Below are 24,553 nucleotides of genomic sequence, written 5' to 3'. Positions count from 1 at the left end.
GTCACCATCGATGCAAACTCGCGGTGGGTGGCTCACATTGTCTTCTCTTGAACCTCTTCCTATCATGTACTTCGTCTTCGACGTGTTGATGACTAGTCCGATCCGCTTAGCTTCCCTCTTCAGTCTGATGTAGGTTTCCTCCATCTTCTCAAAGTTACGTGCTATAATATCTATGTCGTCGGCGAAGCCAAATAGCTGGACGGACTTATTGAAAATTGTACCACTCGTGTTAATCCCTGCTCTTCGTATTACCCCTTCCAAAGCGATGTTGAATAGCAGACACGAAAGACCATCACCTTGCCGTAACCCTCTGTGGGTTTCGAAGGGATTCGAGAATGCCCCTGAAACTCGAACTACGCACATCACCCGATCCATCGTCGCTTTGATCAACCGTGTCAGTTTATCCGGAAAACCGTGTTCGTGCATTAGCAGCCATAGCTGGTCCAGATCGATTGTATCATATGCGGCTTTGAAGTCGATGAATAGATGATGTGTGAGCACGTTGTATTCGCGGCATTTCTGCAGTACTTGGCGAACACCTGGTCCGTGGTGGAGCGTTCACCCATAAATCCCGCCTGGTACTGCCCCACGAACTCCCTTGCAGTTGGTGCTAGTCGACGGCATAAAATTTGGGAGAGTACCTTGTAGGCGGCGTTCAGCAATGTGATTGCGCGGTAGTTGCTACAATCTAGCTTATCGCCCTTTTTGTAGATGGGACACACGACACCTTCCATTCACTCCTGCGGCAAAACTTCCTCCTCCCAAATCTTGGTAATGACCCAGTGCAGCGCTCTAGCCAGTGCCTCACCACCGTGTTTAAATAGCTCTCCTGGTAGTTGGTCAACCCCAGGGGCTTTGTTGTTCTTCAGCCGGCCGATCTCCTCCTGGATTTCCTGGAGATTCGGAGCCGGTAAGATTATGTCCTGCGCGCGTTCTCCCAGGTCCATTACCATACCGCCATCTTCGTCTGCTACATCGCCATTCAGGTGTTCTTCGTAGTGCTGCCGCCACCTTTGGATCACCTAACGCTCGTTTGTAAGAAGGTTCCCGTTTATGTCCCGTTACGTGGCCCTTACGTGAACGGTTTATCTTCTCATAGAACTTTCGTGTGTTATTAGTTCGGTATACTTGGTCCGTCTCTTCACGGTCTCGATCTTTTTGCTGGAGCTTTTTACTCCGAAAAATCAAGTTTTGTCCGTTCCGCGCCCGTTTATATCGTGCCTCGTTTGCCCTCGTGATTCTTCTCTTCCACTAACTGCTCACATTCGCTGTCATACCAGTCGCTTCTCTGATCCGGGGGCACCGTGCCAAGTGCAGCAGTTGCGGTCCTACCAATGGCGGATCAAATATCTCTTCAGCCATCTTCAAGAGACGCTGCACCTAGTTGCTCTTCAGTTGGGAGTGCCACTTCCGGTTGCCGTGCGTAGTCTTGTGCTAGTCTACCGTCTTGTAGCCGCCCAATGTTAAGCTGGGGCCTCCGACTTCGACGCGTGTTGTACACCGTCGAGAGTTTTGAGCGCAGGCATACCGCAACGAGGTAGTGGTCGGATTCAATATTCGCACTGCGGTAAGTGCGGACGTTCGTGATGTCGGAGAAGAATTTACCGTCGATTAGAACGTGGTCGATTTGGTTTTCCGTTTCTTGGTTAGGTGATCTCCATGTGGCCTTGTGGATATTTTTGCGGGGAAAGAAGGTGCTTCGGACTACCATTCCGCGGGAGGCTGCGAAGTTTATGCATCGTTGGCCGTTGTCATTCGATACGGTGTGCAGACTATCCGGTCCGATGACCGGTCTATACATTTCCTCCCTTCCTACCTGTGCGTTCATGTCACCGATGACGATTTTAACGTCCCGCAGTGGGCATCCATCGTATATCTGCTCCAGCTGTGCGTAGAACGCTTCTTTCTCGTCGTCGGGTCTCCCTTCGTGGCAGTGCACGTTGATGATGCTATAGTTGAAGAAACGGCCTTTAATCCTCAGCTTGCACATCCTTGCGTTGATTGGCTGCCACCCAATCACGCGTTGGCGCATCTTACCCAGCACTATGAAGCCGGTTCCCAGCTCGTTGGTGGTGCCACAGCTTTGGTAGAAGGTAGCCGCTCGATGCCCGCTTTTCCACACTTTCTGTCCTGTCCAGCAAATCTCCTGCAGCGCCACTACGTCGAAGTTGCGGGGATGTAATTCATCGTAGATCATCCTGTCGCAACCTGCGAAACCTAGCGACTTGCAATTCCATGTTCCAAGCTTCCAATCGTGATCCTGTATTCGTCGCGTTCGTGAGATCGTGATTCGTGATCGTTAGGTCTTTGCCGATTATATCGAGTCGCATTATCTCTTATATTGTTCGTAATGATTGGTTTTCCAGGCGGCTTATTGGGCCTGCGCAAACCTCCTGTCTCGTCGGAGGGCCGTCGTGTCAGGGCTGTTTAGCGTCCCACCTAACACCAGGACTTGGGCTTGTGCGCTTTGAGCGGCACACGGTCGCTTTGGTGGGGCATACTTGCTGATACATGCAGCTTTTTATACTTAGAGGTTTAACAGGGCCCACTGTCAAACCCCACCACATCCTAGGCAAGTCCCACAACTCGCAGATGGCCTGGGGAGGGATCGTCAAGCCCTTGGACATAGTCCCTGCTGCCCACATTTATGATTATAATGTAGATAATGAAAAGTCTAACATCGTGCTTCAAATCATTTTCAATTATATAACTTTTTGGAATTTTTAAAATTATTTACGGATATGGGATATTTCAAGACAAAATTTTCAAAACGACTTATCTGCTTTTGTAAACAAAGATTCAAACGACGATTTGATGAATTGATGAGTTTCACGCAAACCAACACCATCAACAGGTAGCGGAAACCTTCATCTACCTATTGGTGGTGTTGGTTTGCGTGGGAGAGCTATCAGATTCGTCAAATCGTCGTTTCAATCTTTGTTTACAAAAGCAGATAAGTCGTTTTGAAAATTTTGTCTTGATTTTTTGGGATTTTTTTTTCATGATTCTATTTTTCTTTTCGATGACAGTGTTCATTTTTTTCCAGCATATGAGTTGAGTATTTGGAATCTATGACAAAAGGTAGAAAGGACAAAAGGTCGAAAATACAAAACGTCGAAAGCGACAGAAGGTCGAGAGGGCAAAAAGTTTAAAGGGACAAAAGGTCGAAAGGGACAAAAGGTCGATCAAGAACAAGTTGATAACAAGTTGGGTGTATTCCGAAATAATTTATGAAATGCATTTTACTTCAAGTAGAAATAACATACTCATCACATCAATCAAAGTTGAAGAATGAGCAATTTTCAAAGAAGGAGTAATTACTATGAAACAATATTATGAATAACTAGATAGTTTTGTTAGAGATAAAAAGATTGTTGATTTAGGAAATGAATAAAACTTATATTGCGCGAGACATAGTTGTCCTTTACAGTTGGCAAAAAAGTTGCTCTTTTATTTTAAACTATTTTTAGCAATTAAATAAAATTCATTCAATGAGTGCAAATAATAGATGAAAATCTAGGTTTTCTGAATGTCACTTCGATCTGTCAAAATAGTGCACGTGGCTGCGTGGCTGCAGGCGCACGCATTAAAAATACACCGGCGTGTAATATACGCCGGTGTATTTGATGTGCAGCGTGCACCATTTTGACAGATCGAAGTGACATTTAGAAAACTCAACATCCATCTATTAGTTGTACTCACTGAATAAATTCCATTTATTTGTTAAAAATTGTGAAAAATAAAATAGCAGAGTTTTTGCTAACTGTGTAGGGCAACTCTGGTGCCAGATTGACTCTCTCCGTTTCAGTTCCTTGTCCAGTTCCTTTTGATCTTATTGATCTTTAGTTTCTTTCGACCTTTTGTCCCGTTCGACGTTCTGTCCGTTTCGACCTTTTGTCCCGTTCGACGTTTTGTCCGTTCGACATTTTGTTCTTTATTACCTTTTGTCCTTTTCGACCTTTGTCCCTTCTACCTTTTGTCTTTCGACCTTTTGTCTTTCGACGTTTTGTCTTTCGACCTTTTGTCCTTTCAACCTTTTGTCTTTCGACCTTTTGTCCCTAACCCCACTTGTCATGAACGAGCACTAATTTAGCAAGGCCACGAACTGCCAAAATAAACATTTACTGGTCTTGTTGTTTTCTAACTTTCAAGACGAACGAAAGAGAAAGAGAATTGTTAGTGCAGTGTCCTGTTGGGTATCACCTCCAATAATAACTGTCAGTGATTGATTTTCATTAGGCATCGACTACTGCAGTCCGAACCCTTTTTCGAACCCAACTCCCTATAAACTCGATTACCCAAGTTCGATTCCTCATCGTACATTTTAATAACTCTGTGGAAGTTATCTGCTGCAGATTTTTCCCTCCACATCTGCAATTGTTCCCCGTCAGCTAGCAATTTAAGTTCATCCCAGTTCTATGGACTTTGGTCGATGGCTACATCCTACATACCTACATCTCGCTGCACCGCTCATCCTCCGATCCAGAAAAAATAATCTTCTTCGAAAAAGTATTCCCCCATCTCGTAATTCAAAATGCTACCGAAGCTGGAAGCATCTGTCTGCCTGTTCGAAATGAAAAAGAAGAGAGCTATGTATGAGCTGAATTAAAAAAAAAATGTACAACGTGACTGGCATGAATCAGTCCGATCGAAATGAAAATACTTCCAACTAACAATCATTTCGGTGGGCACTGCTGAACTGCACTCCCTCCTGCTACGGCGAAGGCGGTGGTTGCCCGCTCAAACTCACCCCTGTGGGTGTCGTGCCGGATTCGCTCCACCTTGAAGCCTAAAGGTGAACCTGGCAGCGCTCGAAGGCCAACTAGTTTCCTGCGAATCCACGCGTGAACCATCACTCGGCTATCGAGGGTAATCACTACAGCTAGCTTCCTACTTCCAGCAGGAGGAAAGGTGGGGCGTGGGCGATGTTCTTATCCCGTCTCCACTTCCTTTTCGATTCCGAAGGTAATGAAAGATAATTTGGCTTAACGGATCTTGGCTTTTCGCAACCTGCAGCAACTCTTCCACGCTTCGGGCTCGTTGCCTTCTATTTTTTTTATCCAATCCGCACAACTAACCCAGAGACAGACGGCCCCAGCGAGTGATGTTGGCTTGATTGTCAGTCGCGCTCTGTACGTGAGCGATGTGATGCACAGTGGAGGGAAGCCTGATTAAATTTTCGTTTTAGTGTGATAGTTAAAGTCTCACTTTATGGGTGGTGGGTTGCAGATATTTGGCGTCTTGGTACCCCGATTAATGAGCATCACTGCTTTATAGTAGTCTCTGGAACCTTTTCGTGGTCATATGTTGCTTGGGCATTCACCGGATGACATTTGCGCTGTTAGGCGGGCTTTCAAATCACTTATCTTTTGATATCAGCAAACAAAGATATGAAAAAAAAAATCATATGTGTAGAATTTCAGTTAAATTCATAACAACCAACTTTATATTGAGTTTGGGCTGGAGATCCAATAATTGGAGATTAGCATTAGCATTAGCATTAGCATTGAGCAATTCGCACAAATTCGTAGGTGGTTCAAGCCAAGACTATTGTATGAGAGTAGCATCACTTTCATCCGTTACCACAGATATTGATTTAGGACTAATCACTATCTCTTAGACGCAAGCAATGCACTCTCCAAGAGTCGAGATCTGTCCTGGCCACGTCCTTGCGAGGAAGGGAAAGGATGGTTAGTTGGGCACCTACTTAAGAAAGGTGCAGAGAACTCTACGACCTCTCATAGGTGCCACGGGAGGTTTTAAGATTAGGTGGGAGGTTATTACAGTAGGAATCGTTTTGGTAGAACGAAAACACAGAAAGAACCTCCTGCTTATAAGGCAGAAGCGGTAGCCGCTAGACCACCGAGCTCGTCCGCTAGAGATCCTATAATTGGAGATATGCAAATACTTTTCCAAACGATATCGCAACGCTTTTATGTTTTCCAGCACTTGTCGCAGCGCAGAGTGTTGGAGTTTTTACATCGCTGTGCACTTGTTGAAAATTTGAAATATGTTTGTCTGTTTTTTCCATGAGCAAGGGTAAACGGGAATCTGCAAATAGACACCTGAGGAGTTATTTTTTGTTAAATATCTTGGCTGTGCATATATGCACAGCACATGTTTCGAAATGGATAAATTGATATGAAATTTGCGTGCCACGTGCCACGTGACGCGACGTGAGGGACTCGAACCCTCAACCTCCTACTCTCTAGATATAGGCGTGAGGAGGATAACTCAGATAGTGTGGGGATGGGTATGCCGCCATATAACTATTACCCGACCCACTAAAACCAAAACATTCGTGATAAAGACTTTATCGCCAATGATGCCCGTTGGCATGCATAATCGACGTGGCTCGTGAAATTGAGTTTATCATCGATCATCACAACCTCGCTTGCTGCCTCCCATAGCGGTTATGCACTACAACGACCTTGGCCTTGTGATGTGCAAGTGATAACCTCCTCGACCTCCTGCTTGTAATAAGGACCATGCTCTCTGAATTTTTAAATATTTTTACTCCAAAATACGCAGATTCTCCGACTTGGGGTGCGTATTCATGAACGATTTTTGCGACAGCGCACAGAAGAGTAACTAGAACAAATTCGTGGACAAAACCCGAAATTTTTTTTTCACCTTTTATACATTCTTATATTTTTTTAGATACTTAAAAACATTCTGCATACTATGGCTATTTCAGAAATGACCCAAAATTTTGTAAAAAAAATATAATTAGGGCTCAAAAATGAGGTATTGAATTGTATTTTATCTACTTTATTTGTGGAGTATTTGTAAAATCTGATTTTTACACACCATAAATGTTATAAACAAGCTATTATTAGTACACAATGAGTAGATTATAGTTGTATGTCTCCCTTTTGTTCATGTTTATGGTCAAATTATAAATTTTATGTTTCAGGTGATGACCACTTGAAAATCACTATTTTTTTTCTATTTTTTATGTTTTTCTTCAGAGGAAAAGTTAATCTATACGGCAAGATCCGGCAAAGATAAATCACTTGGGTGTAACTTCAAGATATGGACTAAGCATTCCACGTGAAAACTCGTCCGCAAACGTCCGCAAATTAGATTCTGAGCTATTTGAATAAAATGCGATTTTTCATAATTTTAAAACAAAATTTTAACATTTGTTCATAAATTACCACATATAACGAATCCAGAAAAAAAAAGTAAAAAGCATGCTATTTAGCATGCATTTTGTCAAGACACAAATGGAATAATGGGTCTCTCATGAGTTGCGTTGATATCTTTTTGAAAACCTTATATTGAAATTGCTTATCTATAAACTCTTCATTGTAGAGAAATCAGTTACTACCTAGATTTAGGATGAACCCGTTTCCATTGAAGTGATCATAATTTATGAACAGTGCCTTATTATGATAGTTTCGTCATGGCTAGCTATGATATCTTGTGGGCTTCGACTCGGACATGGTAATCGTTTCAAGCCATGGTATATAGAATACAGGTGATTTAAATTTTAAACTACAGGCTTTTCAGACCCTAATTTTTAAGGTTAAGGTTTAAGTTAAGGAGAAAAGAGTGTTCAAGCAAAAAACAGTGTTTACTTTTGTGCATGCGAATTTATACAACCATTTTTCTTTTGGGATCTTGGGCATGAGTTAAAATAAGTTAGATGTTTTTTCTACTTTGTAAATGTTAGAAAATCCATTTAAAGATAGAACTTTAGCTACGGGCTTCTTGCTACTTTGTGGAAAATAGCCATTTTAGAATCGTTCGCGTAGCGAAAGCAAGATGTTTTACATAAAACGCGAGGTTTTATTTGAAAACATATGTATTTTGAAATTTTGACCTGGTTTTACACTGTTAGGTGGATAGATTTATCCAAAAAAATGCATTTTCCTGCATAATTGGCAATTATTACTCCGTCCTAGGAATATCATGCCCAAATAACCGCAAAAAATAGTTTTGGCCAAGAATTGGCTTATTTACTCCTATGTGCAGCGCATGCAATCTTCAAAATTGGGGAGCAAATTTGTTTAGAGCAAACCCTTCATTACATCTGTCAAAACCCAAGTAACATTTTAGGTTTTATGATTCACTACAAGAGATTTTGAATCCTACTGCAATAAAACCCTAGTCAAGGTAGTTGTTTCTTCGTCGCTTACATCAAAACCTCTTGAAGAGCAGCATCTGCCTAGTTGGCCCAACCTTGAAATGGTTTTGAAGTGTAAATCCAAGACAGACTTCAAGATCAGAATAGGACAAAACATGAACACGAATGCGACATTGAAAACCTTTCGAAATCGAATTAATAGCTACTTTAAAAGTAAGTTGGTATTACTTAAAACCATTTCTAAGCTACTTGATCTCGATACATGCGAAATTCTCTAGATCTAGGTTTATTAAAACAATAACATGAAAAAATGAAATGCGTCTCTGCAAAATAATTTGAAGTTTACTATCTACAAAACCAAAAAATGCCATAACCAAATATGCAAATGATATATAATTAACCATCGATAAAAATTATTAACACAAAGTAGGGGAAAAGTGGGTAAAACCGACACCCTAAGCAACTTTACAGTTCCCCAATCTATGAAGCAATTTACTGGTCTAGAAATTTCATACAAGCATACTTTGGCTCTTCATGCATCAATCCATGAGGTCTCAGGACAATATTTCTTGATAGAATTTGATTTATGATGAAAACGGGAACAGTCCATCTTCCAGCTGGGGTGCGGGTAAGATCGACACCACATGAGGGTAAAACCGACACTTCACGTCGTTACGGAATCGAACATCAGAACAATTCTAAATAATGTTACAACAAAATTAAAAATGTTTAACAACATTCATTTTGATATTTGTGTATGAAATTCATATTTAGGGGTCACTCATAAACGATGGTTGAACAAAATTTTATATACACCCAGGTTTTTTTTTACGAGGGGATACGTACCTCGCAAAAAAAACGTGTAAAAAAAAACCGCGTTAATTCGAAAATCCGTGTAAAAAAAAACGTGCTAATTCGGAAATCCGTGTAAAAAAAACCGTGTTAATTCCAAGATCCGTGTAAAAAAAGACCGCGTTAATTCGAAAATCCGTGTAAAAAAATACCATCGAAAAATTTTCTAAGTCCTTTGCATTAAAAAAGACTTAGAATAAAGAATAAATAGAATAAATTGATAAATGAAAAGTTTATCAGTCTATTTGATTGACAAAAACTTAGAAACTGGGTATTGCTGAACGGGCTCGATGAGCGGAAGCCGGAAATTGGTGTTTGGCGTTATTTTGAAATTTAAGATGGTCGACTTCTAGTTAGACCTGTGATTTTCTTATGCCGTCGCCGCGTCGGCGTGCCGCTGTATGTGAATTTACCACGCCACCGAATATTTTATACCATATCGATGGATATTGGAGAACTGTTAAAGAAGTAGGTTGAAGGGTGTTGTACAATTTTGAAGAGGATTTTTACTGTTAAGTTCAGTTTTATCTAGCAGCATGAAGATTATTTAATTACTTACTTATGCATCCTGTACGACTCCGGTGGAGCAAAGGGCCAACTTGAAAGATCTCTATCCTGAGCGACGACCAGCTATCGCTTTTACCTGTAGCCAGGTTAGATTAAGGTCGACTTATTCTATGAGCCGTCATGAGCCTCTGGGTTTGCCTCTGCTGCGATGTCCCGCTGCGCTCCAGTCTAATGCTAGTTTGCATATTTCGTTTCCGCTCCTTCGTGAAGTGTGGCCGATCCAGCCCGACTTCCGATCCCGAGTTTCCATTACTATCGGCCTCGGCCTTACTATCGGACAATGGAGCTCATTGTTTGAGATCCAGTTGTGAGGCCACCAGGCACAAATAATGTACCGTAGGCATCTGTTGATGAACAACCGTATAACAGTAAAGATTTCACGTTAGAGTTGAAAATTCGGATTTTGATGCGTTATATCTGCCTGTTCTTCCAGATATTACTTAAACTCGCAAAGGCAGCCCTTGCTTTCTTGATTCGTGCGCCTATGTTGATCTTGGTACCGCCGTCTGACGCCACATGGCCTCCAAAATATTCGAACTTTTCAACATTCTCCACTGATTGTCCAACCACTGTAAAACTGGAAGAGGTTGCCGTGTTTACGTCCTACGATTTGGTTTTGTTGACGTTGATGACTAAACCTGCGGAAGACGAGTCGTTGAGCTTACTCTGCATATCAGAGCACCGTTGAGCGAGAAGTTCAACATCATCAGCCTATTCGATGTCGTTTAGATTCTCCATGGTTAAGGGCTGCCATAGGTTTGGCACCTACCAGATTAACGTCGATTACAATAAGGAACAGTAACGATGATGGAATACACCCTTGTCTCACACCAGCTACGACCCGGATAGGGCCAAACACGACCCCATTGTGCAGTACTCTGCACAAGAAGACCTCGTTTTATGCCTCGATGAGGCCGATAATTTTCTCAGGAACCCCCTTGCGTCTCAGGGTCCCCACATATTCTCAAGAATACCAAGTAAAGGGGCTCTTGGAATTCGTTGACCTGCTCCAGAACGATACGGAGCGTGACAATAAGGTCCACACAGGATCTTCCGGCACGGAACCCGGTCTGCTGCATCAATCTTTTCCTGAATCCGGGCTAGGATAACTTTGCATAGACCTTTTAAGACGGAACACAGCAACATCATGTCTGATAACTGACGAGTACACAGTCAGGTCATCCTTTCTGGGCACCTTCACTAAGATACTTTGCAACCAGTCGACCGGGAAGGTTGAGGTGTCCTATATTACGAAATAAACGATGCAGAAGATGAGCAGATGTCATGGCAGATGTTTGAATCTCTAGCAGTGATGGCGCTCCGGTGTTGACGCGCGTTAAACGTCGCATCCTGGACAGATCATGCTGAGGTGGTGGTGGCCTGGTTGGCACTTGAAAAAGGGTCGACCAATAACTGACCATTCGCGTCTTTTACAGGTATCGTTGCATTCATCTTCGCCCCGCTTAGGCGTCCCTGGTTGCTGTGGCTCTCTCTCCCCTTCGTCGGCAAGCGAGTCCGCCCACGCACGCTTGTCCCGTCGACAAGCATAATTAAGTAAAATTTTATTTTTATTAGAAACTTGCATTCTTGGTGCTTTTTTTTAATTTCTAGTTTTTTGTAGTAAGGAGGAATTTCAGCAGGAATCATCGGAGGAATTTCTGGAAGGAATTCTTGAAGAGTGTCTGGAGAACCTTCCAGAAGATTTCCTGGAGGAAAAAATCTTTGAGGAACTTCCGCATGAATTCTTGGAGGAATTTCAGAAAAAAAAAACGCCGGAGAAATTCCTTTGAGGAACTGCTGGAGGATTTTTTTATTCATATATTTATTTAGTAGGCACTCCGTGTTCTTAAGTGCTACTGAGCCGTGATCTACTCTAGTATTCTGCTGTACAGAATCTATGGATCCCGTAGTTCAATATTGTTGTCGTTGCCGATATCATCGTGAGTCCTTGTGTCCATTTGTCCATATGGTGAATCCAATGATGGTTGCTTTGATCAGTTGCCATTTTTCGAAGTACGTTGGAGGAATGCCCTCGAGATCAGTTTTATCACTTGTTGTCTTGTACTTGTACCCCAAACGGTGAAGAGGATGGGAATCTAGCCCATGTTCATTCGCTTATAAGGCGAACGTATAGCCAACTAAGCTACGGGACCACATGCCGGAAGAATTCCTTTGAGGATCTTCCGGAGGAATTCCTTTGAGGAACTTCCGGCGGAATGCTTTTGAGGAACTTCCAGGGGAATTCCTCTAAGGAAGTTCTGGAGGAGTTCTTGAAGAAACTTCCGGAGGAATTCCTTTGTAGAACTTCAGGAGGAATTCCTTCCAGCAACTTCCGAAGAAATTTCTTCGAGAAACATCTGGAGGAATCTCTCGCTTAACTTTTCAAAAGGACCTAAACAACATTTTTCAAATTAATTAATTTGAGTACTGCAATCAAAAGCTTTCATATTGGTCTGTGGATTGCAATATTCAAATTATTTCATTAAAACAAATGTTACTTAGGTCTTTTTGAAAAGTTAAGCTAGATTTCTCTGAGGAAAACTCGGAGCAACTCTTGGAGGAAATTCTGGAGGAACTCTGGAATTTCAGGAGGAATTCCCGGATTTCAAGATGAATTTCCAGGGGAGTTCTTGGAGGAACTTATGAAGAAATTTTAAGAAATATTTCTGGATGATTTCCTGAAGGAACTTTTGGAGGAATTTCTGGTGGAACTGGTAAAGGAATTTGTGGTGGAACTTTCGAAGGGATTGCTGGACGAACTTCCGGAGGAACTTCCGGAGGAATTCCCGGAGGAACTTCCGGAGGAATTCCCGGAGGAACTTCCGGAGGAATTCCCGGAGGAACTTCCGGAGGAATTCCCGGAGGAACTTCCGGAGGAATTTCCGGAGAAACTTCCGGAGGAATTTCCGGAGGAACTTCCGGAGGAATTCCCGGAGGAACTTCCGGAGGAATTCCCGGAGGAACTTCCGGAGGAATTCCCGGAGGAACTTCTGGAGGAATTCCCGGAGGAACTTTCGGAGGAATTCCCGGATCAAGTTCCGAGAAATTCCGGAGGAATTCCTGGAGGAACTTCCGGAGGAATTCCTGGAGGAACTTCCGGAGGAATTCCCGGAGGAACTTCCGGAGGAATTCCCGGAGGAACTTCCGGAGGAATTCCCGGAGGAACTTCCGGAGGAATTCCCGGAGGAACTTCCGGAGGAATTCCCGGAGGAACTTCCGGAGGAATTCCCGGAGGAACTTGCGGAGGAATTCCCGGAGGAACTTCCGGAGGAATTCCCGGAGGAACTTTCGGAGGAATTCCCGGATCAACTTCCGGAGGAATTCCCGGAGGAACTTCCGGAGGAATTCCCGGAGGAACTTCCGGAGGAATTCCCGGAGGAACTTCCGGAGGAATTCCCGGAGGAACTTCCGGAGGAATTCCCGGAGGAACTTCCGGAGGAATTCCCGGAGGAACTTCCGGAGGAATTCCCGGAGGAACTTCCGGAGGAATTTTTTTCTGGAAGAAATGCCGAAGGAATTCTTATAATGGTTTCTGACCATTGGTATTGAAAGGGTTTCCTGTCGTGTTATCGAAACGGAAAACGGCCATCTTGAATTCAAAAATGGCGGCAAATAGATTTCTGATTTCTACTCGTCGAGCTCATTCCGTTAATACCCATATTCCAGGGGTTTCCAGTCGTTTTAACCATCTTCAAATCCAAAATGGCGCCAAACATCGGTTTCCGGCTTCTACTCGTCGAGCTCATTCCGGATATACCCAGATTGCATGGGTTTCCGGTCCTTTTATCAAACCGGTAGTCGGCCATCTTGAATTTCAAAATGGTGTCAAACATCGATTTCCGGCTTCTACTCGTCGAGCTCATGGGCTTCCGGGCCTTTTATTAAACCGGAAGTCGGCCATCTTGAATTTCAAAATGGCGCCAAACATCGATTTCCGGCTTCTACTCGTCGAGCTCATTCCGGCAATACCCATATTGCATGGGTTTCCGGTCCTTTTATCAAACCGGAAGTCGGCCATCTTGAATTTCAAAATGGCGCCAAACATCGATTTCCAGCTTCTACTCGTCGAGCTCATTCCGGCAATACCCATATTGCATAGGTTTCCGATCCTTTTATCAAACCGGAAGTCGGCCATCTTGAATTTCAAAATGGCGCCAAACATCGATTTCCAGCTTCTACTCGTCGAGCTCATTCCGGCAATACCCATATTGCATGGGTTTCCGGTCCTTTTATCAAACCGGAAGTCGGCCATCTTGAATTTCAAAATGGCGCCAAACATCGATTTCCGGCTTCTACTCGTTGAGCTCATTCCGGCAATACCCATATTGCATAGGTTTCCGATCCTTTTATCAAACCGGAAGTCAGCCATCTTGAATTTTAAAATGGCGCCAAACATCGGTTTCCGGCTTCTACTCGTCGAGCTCATTCCGGCAATACCCATATTGCATGGGTTTCCGGTCCTTTTATCAAACCGGAAGTCGGCCATCTTGAATTTCAAAATGGCGTCAAACATCGATGACCGGCTTCTACTCGTCGAGCTCATTTCGGCAATATCCATATTGCACAGGTTTACGGTCATTTTATCAAACCGGAAGTCGGCCATCTTGAATTTCAAAATGGTGCCAAACATCGATTTCCGGCTTCTACTCTTCGAGCTCATTCCGGCAATACCCATATTGCATAGGTTTCCGGTCCTTTTATCAAACCGGAAGTCGGCCATCTTGAATTTCAAAATGGCGCCAAACATCGATTTCCGGCTTCTACTCGTTGAGCTCATTCCGGCAATACCCATATTGCATAGGTTTCCGATCCTTTTATCAAACCGGAAGTCAGCCATCTTGAATTTTAAAATGGCGCCAAACATCGGTTTCCGGCTTCTACTCGTCGAGCTCATTCCGGCAATACCCAGATTGCATGGGTTTCCGGTCCTTTTATCAAACCGGTAGTCGGCCATCTTGAATTTCAAAATGGCGTCAAACATCGATGTCCGGCTTCTACTCGTCGAGCTCATTCCGGCAATACCCATATTGTATTCAGTTTTATACTCTGCAAAACAATCGTTCCCATATCCATAAAATTATTGTGTTTTGTGTTTTCCATTCAAAAAGACTTAGAAAATTTTTATCTGGGTACCGCGGTAATTCGAAAATCCGTGTAAAAAAAACCTCGTTAATTCGAAAATCCGTGTAAAAAAAACCTCGCAAAAAAAACCGTGTAAAAAAAGTGTATTTAAAATCATCACCATCATATTTTATTTAGTTTCATTAGTAAGTCGGGTGAAAATATATATAGAGTATAAGAATGTTGGTAACAATTTTACCTGTGATTTTACTAACTAATGTAAATATTGACCAACATTTAAATATCACTTATTTTAAAAAGTTGTTTATAACGGCGATTTAAAATAAATGCGTATGGTGCAGTTATGACAAGAAATGAAAATGTTCCGTAGGTGACAAGCTATATGTTTACAGGGGTTAAAATGGATCACGAAAGAACAACACTAGAGAACGGATTAAATATATCTAAGAGCAAAATAAGCCTAAAACTACGGTTCTTCTTTGAGCGCTATTGTTATCCGACCTGCAGGTTTCTCAATATTACCCCCTAGACCTATTGTCACGCCCAATGATGATATGGTATGTAATCTGTCTATGACTAAGCTATATTCCCCGGCGCCTCGTTTTCCAATACTTGAATTATATTATGCGAATGATGAGTCTAATAAAACAGAGGTATTTCGTGATTCGATGGCAGGTGTCGAATTTACCCCAACTGATAATATAATAATGATGAGATGCATGTGGATGTTTAAAATCAAAAAAGTTAACTATTTTTCCACAACATACACAAAATGATGTTTAATTATGGATCAGAGATGGATTAAATACTGAAAATCAACAAGTTATTGTCGCAAAAGCTTACACATTGATGCCAAAATTTGACATAACTCATCTCCTCAATGGTGATCCATGCTAATTGTTTGTTTATTATGACTCTTACACATCTCCGCCCGTTACAAAATGACTAGAAATACAAGAAATCAAACGTTTATTCAAAGTGTGTTGAAATTCTGTCCGATAATCACTTAAAACCAGAGATTTGAAGTGGTGTTGGTTTTACCCGCAGTGTCGATTTTACCCACAATTCCCCTATATGTATGGTGGCTTAATTTTTAGTGCCGAATTAGATTTATTGTGTCATATGGTGCGAAACATCGACATAATTGATGCGCTCTCAGTAAACCCCGTTTTAACAATTATTAAACGAATTTATATTAAATTTGAAGTTTTGTGCAAAATTACTATTATTGTTTTTTTTAAGTGTTATAAATAAAGTATCGTATATAATATTCATAAAATATCGTAAATAACTATGGATCTAATGCAGTTTAAATAGATATTTGGATTCAAAGTCTCTACTAATGTAGAGAAATGAATATGGCGATGGCATTCCAGGTGATTTTTCGTGATCCATTTGTGCAAATTATTTCGCTTCGATAAAATCAACTATAAAATCATAATAATTAGATATGACATTCATGAAGATCGAATGGCTGTTATAAATGCCGGTTGGCCATTTTTCAACTTATATGATGACCATAATTAGAGGAAATTTGACAGTTCAAGTAGATCAGAAAAAAACAAAGGGAATATGGATAGATGTAACCGATTGAGGCATCAGCTTCATTATATTTCAAGGCTATATCTATGGTAAGAATGAAGTTTCCAGCTCTTACTTAAAAGTTGGGCGAATCTATTTTTTTCAATTCAAAGTTTGCGTATTATGAGGCTTTTTATGTAGCAATCATAAATGCCAATCAATCTCAGGTTAAGCCAATTGGTTCGAAGGTAACTTTCATAGTTACAAAACGATTTTAAGAATTCTTTCATAGTGACAAATAAAACAAACATTAGAGCTTTATTGCTATTTCCCAGATGGGCTTAATCAAGGCATGGATTGCCCTAATAAAACCCTGTTTAAAGTTTTTTACTATCCAGAATTTATTACCTGCTTCAAAAGGTTTTGACCACAGCTAGAAGATCAATACTAATTTATGCGTATTGAATGCTTTTTCTAAACTGAAGAGCATGACTATTGCCGCAATAAAATCACAATAAAAAACTTCGAATGCCAAAGAGTTGTGATAATGTTACTTGGGAATCTACAAAAAAAGCCGCTTGAGAACAAATTATATTTTCTTGAATTTTTTAGACAAGCTTTTATATGGATGCCTAATGAGAGATAAAGTCTCCTCAAATTAATGCAACAACTCAAAATTCAAATATCCTGAAATTGTGGTGGAATGATGGCATTTTTATCAGTGAAGATCATTTAGCATATTTATGGATTTGTGCTGTGAAAAAATGATAGCATTTGGTCATTATTGGAAGAAGTTATTATTATTATTATAATCTTTATTAATGAGGTTTTTAGCCCTAGGCTAGTTCACCTCAAAAGGAAGACGTTGTTCTAGTTTTGCGTGGCCTCTAAAAAATAACAAAACATAGTAAATAATAGAGTAAAGAAGGTTGTCAATTAAAAAAATAACTCGCCACATTACGATCATTTATATAGAGGAACTATTATAAAAATACCCTACAACAATACTACTTTACTGCCCATGATCGCATATTCGTAACATATGCATTTTGGTTGATTTTGTAAATCATTTGTTAATCCTCCCCACAAACTCAAAATCATTTCCAATTTACCACAGATAAGCAAGATAGTAAATCATATTTTACTGTTGTGGAGTTTTACAAACATGCGATCATGGGCAGTAACAACAGGGGAGGTAAAACAGGTAAAACAGGGGAGAATCAAGTCTTCTTTTCCTTCCCCTACTGCATAAAATTTGAGTTTAAGAAAAACTCTAAATCGACAGGTCTCCTGCTTGCATGACTGTATACCAATTTATTAAAATAGTGACTTTTTGTGAGAAAAAGTGACTTTAGTGGCTTGAGGTCGAAAAACGAGACTTTTTAGTGACTAGCCCGAAAAAAGTGACTAAGTCACTAAAAAGTGACCAGCTACCAGGGCTGAAATTTGCTAAAAAATGAGGAGGATTAATAAAAGACTCTATGACACTACCCATAATTCCATTACCCATAATGCCATCACCCCGAAGCCCACTACCCCGAATGAGTCACTACCCCGAATGGGACACTACCCTGAATGAGCCAGTACCCCGAAAAAGTACTAATTTCAAGTTTATTCTTAATTTCGGTGAAAAAATGTTACTCAATAAAAGTTTATTCAGCATTCATATGAATTAACAATAGTTTGCCCTTCACCTGGAACTGTTTCAACGCAGTATAGAACTGAAGATCCAATTTTCCGCGAGCGGTAATAGCCGTCAACTTGCATGTGTTTCAGATTTGACGATTGAGGAGGTTAACTACACCCAATGCGATTAATTGCGGTCCACGTCAGTAAGGCTCCAAAGGTAACCAGATTGAAGTTGCTCCTAGGTCGCTATAGTAAAAGCACCTGTTTCCGGATGAAGCATGATCCAATTCTTAGAATCTACGATTGAATGAGTGAGTGAGTTAGTCTGATTGAGTGAGTAAGAGAGAGTGAGTGACTGGGACCATTTCAAGATGGCCAGAGCTACGGAGCTCTATGGAACAGAAAGACTAAGATAAAACAAAAAAAAATAAGAAAGAAAAAAAAACTAATTATTGGATTTTGATGTCAGAAGAACAAATTGAGCTGCATACCTGTATAGACAACATCACGATCTCCCAAAACACCTCTTATCTCCCTGAAGGGTTGTTACCTCGGGCCACAAGGGTATCCAATAATTGCTTTCTGGAGGCGTCATTTTTCCGAACAGAACCAAACTACGTGATCGATTTCATCATATCCGGATCCGCACCCACATAAGTTGTTTTAAAACAAACATCTTATTTGTCAGTTCAATCGTTTTTAGCTTTATTCTAACTTTAATTCAGATTCTCGTCACTGTTCTCTGCGGTGCTGTTCTGCTTGGGAGTTTTTCTTTCGACCTGACTCGTGGGTGAGGACGCATCCAGCCACGAATTGCTAAAACGAAGGAAAGCAGCAGTATCTAGCGCAGCCCTGCCTGCCACCATTTAGATGAATCCCTTTGCGCGAGGAATTCCGTGAGGGCGGGGAACGAACATTAACTCCATTGTACGGTTGTTTCACTTCTGTCAATATCTGTTATTTCACGTTTAATGAAAAAGACAGACAAACTTCATTGGATTCATGAGCAGTCGTTCTCGATTAGAATGCTGTGGAAAGGGGAAGAGTATGACGAAGTTCCCGTCATGTTATCGAGGAAAAATCCTTGGAAGAAAATCGAATTCTGATTGTACAAGATTTAATTTGATTCGTTTTATTTCCTCTCTCGTTGCAGCGGTGCTGGAAGATCCCGAATTCACAGACATCATCGAGAACATCACAGTCCCCGCAGGACGAAATGTAAAACTGGCATGTTCTGTGAAAAATTTGGGCTCCTATAAGGTACGTTCGATATTTTTACCCTAAATGCAATAAATTCAATCCCGTTCCTGGGTAAGGGAAACCGTCGAATCCTCCGAATGTGACACTATCGTTCAACAACACAACCGTCCAAATGTCCAAAACGTTTGCTTTCTTCCGGACGGTCGCTGCTTCCGACAGAGACGTGCACTTGACCAGCTTAGAAGTCCCATCGTCCTTGCAGAGCGAGCCATCGCATTAAGAGTTCGATCTTGTCGCAGATAATTTATTTCCTATGGCCAGCAGTCGCAGATGGAAACAGAAGAAATGCGACGCAAATTGCCAAAAGGGGGAAATTGAACCGGAGAAGAGTGGGGTGTGCTCGAGGAGATTTTTTTTCCTTCCAGAAGCAAAGATGGGAGTAAAAATAAAAAGAGAACTCTTATCAGGATACCGATGGCGATAAACGCATAATGCTGCTGTCGAGCTAGTTGTGTTGTCACGTTCCGCTGGGGAAACAGACTATGATTACAGAGAAATTCGAGGAGGATGTTTGTTTTTCTACGGAATGCCCGAGTCAAAGTACAAGGAAATAAGGTAGATAGTAGTGACGAATACGTAAATTAGATTTTAATTTTTAAGGGAATGCTTGATTTAAAAAACAAGTCTCGAGCTTAGAATATTAGGGACGAGACTGTATTGATCGATTTTACTTAATCGATTTTATATTTTGGTTATAACTAAATTGTTTCGAAAGCTACAACCGTGATTGTTGATTCTGGTTTAACTCGTTTAAGATATCAAAATTTTGAAATGAAGATCTCATAAAAATCTTGGAAGATCAAGATTTTTCATAGTAATGTCGAGATATCATCAAAGAGAATATAGAGAGAAAACTTGAATTTTCGAAGAAATTTCTTGTAATCTTCCAGCATCTTGGTATAACAAAAAGCCGAACCAGAAATAAACTTCAGAGTAATGGAATTCTAAATAGCATTTAAAGACAAAACGCACAGGCCGTCTGCGTCAGAAGGTTCAAAAGAAAATTCGGATGCATGGATTCCCGAAAGAAAATTAATTTCAATTATTTCGGTAGAATTCTAGTAAACAGAATCATATGATGCTGACAGCCAGATGTTAGGAAGGTTCGAAGTATATTAAAATTTGAAAAATACTACACACGATGCAGCATCGATGTAATAATTGCCAGTGTTCAGGATAGCTCATGTACGGAATTTTAGTCAAAAACGTTCAAATTTACAAAGTGGACATTCAGCATGTACGGGAATATGCATTTTTCGGCAATTACAAACATTCCTCGAAAATAATATTTGATAAAGAAGACTTTGAGTACAACCACAGACGATTTTTTCAAGTACTAGTCTACCTTCCCTTTTCGAGTTTCCTAATTATCCGCAGCGATGACTTCGACGACGGTGCAGGACGAGTAGACTCTTTAATCGGAAAACGAAAGTCGAATGAATGAAATCGAAATATTGCAAAGAGGAAAAAACGAAAATCTGGAAAAGAGTCCCACTACCGGTGAAGGAAAACCCATTACTTCTCCCAACTAGTCTAGCCGGAATGTGTTGTGAATATCTCGTAAACAAACCTATAAATCGTCTCGCACTGATATTCGTCCTCGCTGGCGTCGTCTTTTTGTCCTCTACCCCCTCGGACGTTGTGTTGTCGAATGAAGTTGCCGACAGTTCGAAGCTCCCTTCGCTGCTAAAGGATACTGTAACGAATTTCCAATGCGGACAAAACTCGCAGCTAGGCGGGAAGATGCATCGACCGTTAGGCGGGTGGATCCACCCGCATGTATGAAAGCACAATGAGAAAATGAATCCACCATGAAAGGATGGAAAAAAGGCGCGAACTGGAAGGCTTCCTGCTGACTGTCTGATCGTGAGAACACGAGAAACAAATTTTGGCACAGGTTGAGAACGGAAGTTTGAGTCGGCTTCATACAACGCTAAATGTTTGGAAAAGGGGTATTCGACATGATTGGTTTTGTTCTTCTCATAGAAGAGCCATTATTAAACAGATGACTGTCGTCCCAACAAGTTGCTACTAATGGTAAAACATGAAACAAGAACGAATTGAATTTTAGACTTTAGGTAACTAATATTTTATCCATATTATGAATCATGGTAATTTTAGTTGAACCTTGGAGTAGGGGCCTTCTCTAGCCAAGCAAGGCTACAATGCAAGGCAATGCAAAAGGTGGGCGAATTCGATTCCCTGTCCCGTCTAGGAAATTTTCTCTGCTTTCCACGGCATATTTTTTTTCATTCAACGTTCGAAGGAATTTCCCAAGGAAATTCGAAGAAATTTCCCAAGGAAATTCGATGGAATTTCCTAAGGAAATTCGAAGGAATTTCCCAAGGAAATTCGAAGGAATTTCCCAAGGAAATTCGAAGGAATTTCCCAAGGAAATTCGAAGGAATTTCCCAAGGAAATTCGAAGGAATCTCCCAAGAAAATTCGAAGGAAATTCTCAAGGGAATTCGAAGGAATTTCCCAAGGAAATTCGAAGGAATTTCCTAAGGACATTCGAAGGAATTTCCCAATGGAATTCGAAGGAATCTCAAAAGGAAATTCGAAGGAGTTTCCCAAGGAAATTCGAAGGAATTTTCCGAAGAAATTCGAAGGAATTTCCCAAGGAAATTCGAAGGAATTTCTCAAGGAAATTCGAAGGAATTTCCCAAAGAAATTTGAGGGAATTTCCCAAGGAAATTCGAGGGAATTTCCCAAGGAAATTCGAATGAATTTCCCAAGGAAATTCGAAGGAATTTCCCAAGGAAATTCGAAGGAATTTCCCAAGAAATTCGAAGGAATTTCCCAAAGGAAATTGGAAGGAATTTCCCAAGGAAATTGGAAGGAATTTCCCAAGGAATTCGAAGAATTTCCCAAGGAAATTCGAAGGAATTTCCAAGGAATTCGAAGGAATTTCCCAAGGAAATTCGAAGAATTTCCCAAGGAATTCGAAGGAATTTCCCAAGGAAATTCGAAGGAATTTCCCAAGGAAATTCGAAGGAATTTCCCAAGGAAATTCGAAGGAATTTCAAAAGGAAATTCGAAGGAATTTCCCAAGGAAATTCGAAGGAATTTCCCAAGGAAATTCGAAGGAATTTCCCAAGGAAATTCGAAGGAATTTCCCAAGGAAATTCGAAGGAAATTGTCAAGGAAATTCGGAGGAAATTCACAAGGAAATTCGAAGGAATTTCCCAAGGAATTCGAAGGAATTTCAAGGAATTCGAAGGAATTTCCCAAGGAAATTCGAAGGAATTTCCCAAGGAAATTCGAAGGAATTTCAAGGAAATTCGAAGGAATTTCCCAAGGAAATTCGAAGGAATTTCCCAAGAAATTCGAAGGAATTTCCCAAGGAAATTCGAAGGAATTTCCCAAGGAAATTCGAAGGAATTTCCCAAGGAATTCGAAGGAATTTCCCAAGGAAATTCGAAGGAATTTCCAAGGAAATTCGAAGGAATTTCCCAAGGAAATTCGAAGGAATTTCCCAAGGAAATTCGAAGGAATTTCCCAAGGAAATTCGAAGGGATTTCCCAAGGAAATTCGAAGGAATTTCCAAGGAAATTCGAAGGAATTTCAAGGAATTCGAAGGAATTTCCCAAGGAAATTCGAAGGAATTTCCCAAGGAATTCGAAGGAATTTCCCAAGGAAATTCGAAGGAATTTCCCAAGGAATTCGAAGGAATTTCCCATGAAATTGGAAAGAATTTCCCAAGAAATTCGAAGGAATTTCCCAAGGAATTCGAAGGAATTTCCTAAGGAATTCAAGGAATTTCCCAAGGAAATTCGAAGGAATTTCAAGGAAATTCGAAGGAATTTCCCAAGGAAATTCGAAGGAATTTCCCAAGGAAATTCAAAGGATTATCCCAAGGAAATTTGGAGGAATTTCCCAAGGACATCCGAAGGAATTTGCCAAGGAAAGTCGAAGGAATATCCTAAGGAAATTCAAAGGAATTTCCCAAGAAATTTCGAAGGAATTTCCCAAGGAATTTCGAAGGAATTTCCCAAGGAATTCGAAGGAATTTCCCATGAAATTGAAGGAATTTACCAAGGAAATTCGATCGAATTTACCAAGGAAATTCGAAGGAATTTCCCAAGGAAAAAAAATTCAAAAAAATTAACCAAGGAAATTCGATCGAATTTACCAAGGAAATTCGAAGGAATTTCCCAAGGAATTGAAGGAATTTCCCAAGGAAATTCGAAGGAATTTCCCAAGGAAATTCGAAGGAATTTCCCAAGGAAATTCGAAGGAATTTCCCAAGAAATTCGAAGGAATTTCCCAAGGAAATTCGAAGGAATTTCCAAGGAATTGGAAGGAATTTCCCAAGGAATTCGAAGGAATTTCCCAAGGAAATTCGAAGGAATTTCCCAAGGAAATTCGAAGGAATTTCCCAAGGAAATTCGAAGGAATTTCCCAAGGGAATTGAAGGAATTTCCCAAGGAAATTGAAGGAATTTCAAGGAAATTCGAAGGAATTTCCCAAGGAAATTCGAAGGAATTTCCAAGGAAATTCGATGGAATTTCCAAAATTCAAGGAATTTCCCAAAGAGATTCGGAGGAATTTCCCAAGGAAATTCCCAAGGAAATTCGAAGGAATTTCCCAAGGAATTCGAAGAATTTCAAGGAAATTCGAAGGAATTCCCAAGGAATTCGAAGGAATTTCCAAGGAAATTCGAAGGAATTTCCCAAGGAAATTCGAAGAATTTCCCAAGGAAATTCGAAGGAATTTCCCAAGGAATTCGAAGGAATTTCCCAAGGAAATTCGAAGGAATTTCCCAAGGAATTCGAAGGAATTTCCAAGGAAATTCGAAGGAATTTCCCAAGGAAATTCGAAGGAATTTCCCAAGGAAATTCGAAGGAATTTCCAAGGAATTCGAAGGAATTTCCCAAGGAAATTCGAAGGAATTTCCCAAGGAAATTCGAAGAATTTCCCAAGGAAATTCGAAGGAATTTCCCAAGGAAATTCGAATGAATTTTCCAAGGAAATTCGAAGAAAGTTCCCGATGAAATTCGAAGTAATTTCCCGAGGAATTCGAAGGAATTTCCCAAGGAAATTCGAAGAATTTCCCAAGAAATTGAAGGAATTTCCCAAGGAAATTCGAAGGAATTTCCCAAGGAAATTCGAAGGAATTTCCAAGGAAATTCGAAGGAATTTCCCAAGGAATTCGAAGGAATTTCCCAAGGAAATTCGAAGGAATTTCCCAAGGAAATTCGAAGGAATTTCCCAAGGAAATTGAAGGAATTTCCCAAGGAATTCGAAGAATTTCCCAAGGAAATTCGAAGGAATTTCCCAAGGAAATTCGAAGGAATTTCCCATGAAATTCGAAGGAATTTCCAAGGAAATTCGAAGGAATTTCAAGGAAATTCGAAGGAATTTCCAAGGAAATTCGAAGGAATTTCCAAGGAAATTCGAAGGAATTTCCCAAGGAATTCGAAGGAATTTCCCAAGGAAATTCGAAGGAATTTCCCAAGGAAATTCGAAGGAATTTCCCAAAATTCGAAGGAATTTCCCGAGGAAATTCGGAGGAATTTTCCTAGGAATTCCAAAGGAATTCCCCAAG

The 24,553-nt window shown here is 40.8% G+C and overlaps 1 protein-coding gene across 1 annotated transcript in view; it reads left to right on the top strand.

The window, feature by feature from the left end:
- Positions 1 to 24,553, top strand: part of LOC134216434 (neurotrimin-like) — a 245,413-nt gene that overhangs the window by 139,593 nt on the left and 81,267 nt on the right. The window contains exon 2 of the mRNA XM_062695324.1: positions 18,897 to 19,003. Within this exon, the coding sequence (XP_062551308.1) occupies positions 18,897 to 19,003 (107 nt within the window). The remainder of the gene's footprint in view (positions 1 to 18,896; positions 19,004 to 24,553) is intronic.

Source organism: Armigeres subalbatus, chromosome 2 (genome assembly GCF_024139115.2).
Source record: "Armigeres subalbatus isolate Guangzhou_Male chromosome 2, GZ_Asu_2, whole genome shotgun sequence".
NCBI classification, from domain to species: domain Eukaryota; kingdom Metazoa; phylum Arthropoda; class Insecta; order Diptera; family Culicidae; genus Armigeres; species Armigeres subalbatus.
The sequence above is the reverse complement of the archived record's forward strand: the minus strand, read 5'-3'. Positions and strand labels throughout refer to the sequence as shown.